The 5,705-nt window shown below is 36.2% G+C and overlaps 1 protein-coding gene across 5 annotated transcripts in view; it reads left to right on the top strand.

Moving 5' to 3' along the window:
- Window positions 1-3,012: 3,012 nt before the first annotated feature.
- LOC121024672 (receptor-type tyrosine-protein phosphatase delta-like) overlaps window positions 3,013-5,705 on the top strand; it is an 11,168-nt gene continuing 8,475 nt past the window's right edge. For 2 of the 5 annotated variants that reach the window (XM_040466868.1, XM_040466865.1), the window contains exons 1-3: window positions 3,013-3,231; window positions 4,483-4,491; window positions 5,228-5,245. In XM_040466868.1, coding sequence (XP_040322802.1) covers window positions 3,078-3,231; window positions 4,483-4,491; window positions 5,228-5,245 — 181 coding nt within the window. In that variant the 5' untranslated portion in view covers window positions 3,013-3,077. The remainder of the gene's footprint in view (window positions 3,232-4,482; window positions 4,492-5,227; window positions 5,246-5,705) is intronic. The other 3 variants (XM_040466867.1, XM_040466869.1, XM_040466870.1) reach the window with 3 other exon arrangements.

The raw sequence follows: 5,705 nt of genomic DNA, 5'->3' as shown, positions 1-5,705 counted from the left end.
ACAATTTCTTTATCCATTCATCAGTTGATGGACATTTAGGCTCTTTCCATAATTTGGCTATTGTTGAGAGTGCTGCTATGAACATTGGGGTACAAGTGCCCCTATGCATCAGTACTCCTGTGTCCCTTGGATAAATTCCTAGCAGTGCTATTGCTGGGTCATAGGGTAGGTCTATTTTTAATTTTCTGAGGAACCTCCACACTGCTTTCCAGAGCGGCTGCACCAATTTGCATTCCCACCAACAGTGCAAGAGGGTTCCCGTTTCTCCACATCCTCTCCAGCATCTAGAGTCTCCTGATTTGTTCATTTTGGCCACTCTGACTGGCGTGAGGTGATACCTGAGTGTGGTTTTGATTTGTATTTGCCTGATAAGGAGCGACGCTGAACATCTTTTCATGTGCCTGTTGGCTATCCGGATGTCTTCTTTAGAGAAGTGTCTATTCATGTTTTCTGCCCATTTCTTCACTGGGTTACTTTCAACCTAAGTAAAATGTTAACTCATCGTAGTGAATTGTTTTTATAACTTTTTTTGTCTCCAGCTGTAACTAGCTGGTGGGACAGGTAAATATTCTCTAGTGAATTTAGATGTCAAGCCCAACTTGCCTTAGCAACGTCTATTGGTCTTTCATAATCTTCCTGCAGAAGAGCTAGGGTCCATACCTGCCTGTTCTGTTTGCCTCCCCAGTTTCTCTTATAACAATCTGGACTTGTTGAGAGAAACCTTCCCCTTATTGGGTGCTTTATTCTTTGATAATAGTTTGACATTTGTTCACTAATCACATTCAAAATCTCTCTCTGTAGTCCTGAACTATTTCTCTGATCAAGTCTTTACCAGAAGTAGTTTCCTACTATATATAGTAGAAAAACATATTTCTTTCTTTTCTTTTTTCTTTTCTTTTCTTTTCTTTTCTTTTCTTTTCTTTTCTTTTCTTCTTTTCTTTTCTTTTCTTTTCCCTTTCCTTTTCTTTTCTTTTCTTTTTTTAACCACTAGGTTATATTCTTATTTAGGCTTGGGAATCATTGGAGGTTCTCTGAAAAGTCTGATAATACAGACTAGTTTGATGACAAGGGATTTGGATATAAATGAGATCTGGAGGAACTCACAGTGTAGGGAGATAAACTCATAATAATAAATACAAGAAAATGGATTTTAGTTATTCACTGCTACAATAGCTCTGAGGAGGAAAATATTACATGTATTTGAGAGGGTTTTTATTATAAAGAAGGTGATTTTGGCTGCATGGCTTTCCAGAGACCCAGAGTACTTATTGTACATGATTTGTCTAGAAAATGGTAAGAGTTACAGTGTGAACAGAAGAAACTTTGCTATGGGGGATATCATCCATGAGAGATTGAGAAAAATGGGGCCTGATTTAAAAGGATTTTGCTGGGGCGCCTGGGTGGTGCAGTCGGTTAAGCGTCCGACTTCAACCAGGTCACGATCTCGCGGTCCGTGAGTTCGAGCCCCGCGTCGGGCTCTGGGCTGATGGCTCGGAGCCTGGAGCCTGTTTCCGATTCTGTGTCTCCCTCTCTCTCTGCCCCTCCCCCGTTCATGCTCTGTCTCTCTCTGTCCCAAAAATGAATAAACGTTGAAAAAAAAATTAAAAAAAAAATAAAATAAAAGGATTTTGCTAGCTAAATTTAGGAGACTGAATTTATCATGTAATGATAGAGGGGAGGCTGTAGAGGACACATATATTTGACTGACAACACAGCAGAAGCATCAAAATAGAGCCTTTTTCCTAGAAATTATAATGCAGACTTCAGCAATACTCATAGGATCATACCATAAATTGCAGGTGACATCCTAGGATAAGTGAGATGCCCTATTTGATGATTTCTAACACTTTTTCTCACTGGTGTTTGTGCTTTTGAGTAATTTTGGAATTGATGGCTCATGAAAATTAATCAAAGATCATGAGGGACAGTTGATTAAATTAATCCCAGACCCAGTGAGAACTCAAACTATTTTATAGCGGTTTTCAAACAAACTGCTAAATTCTAATTTGGATAATAATCACATATATAACTAAAATTCCTTCAAATTAAAAATTTCTTCAAGATAGAATATACCTTTCTAATGCTGGCTGGAAGAACTGGTAATGTAAGTTATTAATGTGGATCATCATGCTTGGGGGATTTAAGAGGAATTTAACTTCTCAAGATCCAAGATCTGGGACAATTTTGATATAGGATAGGGAGAAGTGAACTTTGGATGAGTTGAGGATTCAAAATTTAGGAATTTGAACTCTTAATGACTGAAAATGGTATAGGCCTTTGGAATGGAGGAAAATATTTTCTTACTCTGAGGAATATACACTTTTGTGTTGCTTTTTCTGAGTTTCTTTTCTTCTTTTGTAAGGGAGTCTTTTTCAGACAATTTTCAGATTAATGGAAACTCCCTACAAAGAAATTCATTCAAAAAAAAAAAAAAAAGAGAGAGAAAAAAAGAAAAAGAAATTCATTCAGGTTGAAGTTGACCCTTATGAAAAAATACAGAGTTTTACTTAAAAATCACAAGAAAAACAGCAGATTAGAAATGAGGTAACTTAATCCAGCTAATCTGCTTATTCCCCAGATGCTCTTCAAAAGAGCTCTACTGGACCCCATCGTTTTCCCTCAACAGAAAGTTCCCTAAGTGCTTATACTTGTGATGTTCCCATCTTTCTGGCCAATTCCACTTGTTCTTAATGCCCATTTCAGAGTCTCATTTGAAGCTGACCTCACTGACCTCCTCCAGCACACATTCTATAATTTCTTCTTCCCCCACGATCCTAGAACTAGATGTGGTTTTTCATCATGTTCTTTATCACATGTATCTGAGCTCTTTGTTAGAGTATTGGTCTCTTACATAGACTGTGCATTCTCCTGGCCAGGAACAACATTGTGACTGTATCCTAATCTAATAATGCAATGCTGCCTGGTTTGTGTTAGCTTCTCAACAAATGCCAAATAAGGCAAGGGGAAAGATTAATGGACAATAGCTCTTGAATTTTGGGCATCTGATTTATTGACATGTTTGTATCACCTTTTGTCTTGCAGAGGATCAAATTCCCAGGGGCTTCCCTACCATTGACATGGGCCCACAGTTGAAGGTGGTTGAGCGTACACGCACTGCCACCATGCTTTGTGCAGCCAGTGGGAATCCGGATCCAGAAATAACTTGGTTTAAAGATTTCCTGCCCGTCGACACAAGCAACAACAATGGCCGTATTAAGCAATTACGATCAGGTAGGGTCTTGTTACTGTTTCCACTAACTCTTAGAGAATTTTTTTTTAGCTTTCTCTCTCTTTATTTTTATTTTAATTTGATTTGATTTAATTTTAATTTTTAGGTATTGATTTTTCTCCCTCTTCTCTTTCTCTGTTATTTAATGTGTTGTCCATGTTTGTGATGTCATAGCCTGTTTCAGAGTCTGTCTTTCTCTCTGTGTGTTTTGCAGCTTCTGTTTAATCCACATTGCTCACTGCTGTGACTGTATTTTTGATGATTTTTTTTTAATTTACTGCTTTTCTGCAGTATTTGATGGTTCCATTTTCTCCTCTTTCTTTCTTCTCTCTCTGTTTTCTTTTGAAACAAATTTATTTCAACATTGGACTTCATTCAGAACTTGCAAGGAGCTCCAATGGTTGTATCCATTAAAAACCAAAATATTCATATTAAACACCAAAATGATTCAATTTTATTAAAGTGTGTTTTCTCTGTCTCTTATGCATTTGAACTCATCAAAGTACCAAAGTTTAGTTAAGTTTGGTCACATCTGCTTTCTTTTCACTAATACATAAATGACAGAAATGTTATCTCATGAGTAACCAGATGTATTTTTTCGAAAGTCCTTTACCAAATACCAATGCAAGGAGGGGATTTTTATTAATATTATTATTATATTCTTGTGAGTGAGCATTTTCTACACATAAGCCACAGTAGTGTGCGCCCACACTAAAGAGTTTTGAACCCTCCAGTGACTGGATCTACAGAAGTCTGCTTTTGGTGTAGACTCCAGCTTTTGCTGCTTCCTCCTCTTTCCCCTGGCTGCCCTTTTCTCCCTCTCCCACCCCCATCCCAAGTTCATCCCTTTGCTCTCTTTAGATTAAAGATAGAGATAATTCTAAATTTCTTAAGTTTTAGAGCCTGTCCCTAGGCAATTTCACCGGGACATGTAGTAATAAGCTGTTTACTTTGACGTTGGGAGTTATATTGATATAGAATTCTAAGTTGTTTAACTGCCTGTCTTCCCAGAATTCTCAGCTTTTGACCTGTCCTGTGATGTTAAAGCGTCTTGTTAACTGCCTTTTTTGCTTGTTGTTCAGCAGAATTGTGTAGATTAGCATTCTGTTATTGTAAATAAAGAATTAATTATTCACATGTAACATAGATGATTTAGTATATAAAGCTTTAACTCTGAAAAATTTGTACCAAATTATAAGGAATATAATAATATTTTTATGCTGTCTTTCTTCTCTCCGTATTTAAATCTCCAGAATCTATTGGTAAGTGCTTAGTTCTGAAGCGCACTTCACCCTCACTAATTTCCATATCCAGAATATTATTATTATTATTATTATTATTATTATTTTATTATTAATAAAATGCATGGCATGCATTTTACTAACTGTCAGTGTAGACACCAGATCTCGGTAGTGGCGCGCACACGCACACATCCACAGATCCGTTATTGTAAGAACACTGTGTACAAAAATAAAATAATACACAAGTTATATCACACAAATGTAGCATAGTGAGTAGCATAAGATATTCAATCAACAGTGTTTGTTTCCAGTTAGTCATTAGTATTTCCTATAACAGTATATATATATGCGTACCTATATATATACTTAAACAGATTAGCCAGGATTTTTCCTAAACTATGTCTTTAAAAAGTTTCGTTTAGTTTTTTGGGTTTTTTTTTTTTTAAGAATATGAGGCATATAAGATATAATTCTAATCCTATATGACCCCAGACCTATGAACTCAGTTGTTTCTCTGAGAAAAGCAATGCTGCCTATTGTGGTCTTTGCCCTCTGTGGTATAATGCAACTTGCTTTTATAATCTAATAATACTATCTAATATATTCCTGTTTTACCAGTATAGTAATTCAAGTTTCTTTTAAGACCTTATTTAATTCTGTAAATCTAATTTAATTCTTCTCCCCAGCCCTAGCCTCCTCCTTCTCGTACTAATGCTTCTTCTTTCTAATCTTATTTGCATTCATATTATCCACCCAGGTGGTACACCAATAAGAGGTAAGAGTGCTGAACTAACGTTCACAGAATGATCTTGCTCATTCTTTCTGTCCTGTCATCACTCCCATCTTTGTCTTGTTTTCAAACTCATTCCAATAATATGTCCATCAACTTTATTTTTCCCCTTTGTACTGTTTGGTTATGATCAGTGACTCTCATATTGTGAGTTTTCCTTTTCTTTTTCTTTTCTCTTTGTTTTGTTCGTTTCTTTATTTATGGAGATGATTATTTAAGTTGTGATATGCTTCAAAGAAAGCATATCCAGGTCTTTAGACCACAGACCAGTCACAGCGTACCATCTGTCCCTCTTTTTTTCCTTTTCTTCTTCTTCCTTTTTCCTTTTTTTCTTTTTTTTTTTTTTCTTCTTTTTCCTTTTTTTTTGTCCAACCGGAGAAAAAAAAGATCATTTTTTTCTTCCTTAGCTGTTCTTGTTCTGGACCAAAGCCAAGATGGTCTGGAG

Source organism: Herpailurus yagouaroundi, unplaced genomic scaffold (genome assembly GCF_014898765.1).
Source record: "Herpailurus yagouaroundi ecotype Mexico unplaced genomic scaffold, PumYag 66741, whole genome shotgun sequence".
NCBI classification, from domain to species: Eukaryota; Metazoa; Chordata; class Mammalia; order Carnivora; family Felidae; genus Herpailurus; species Herpailurus yagouaroundi.
The sequence above is the reverse complement of the archived record's forward strand: the minus strand, read 5'-3'. Positions and strand labels throughout refer to the sequence as shown.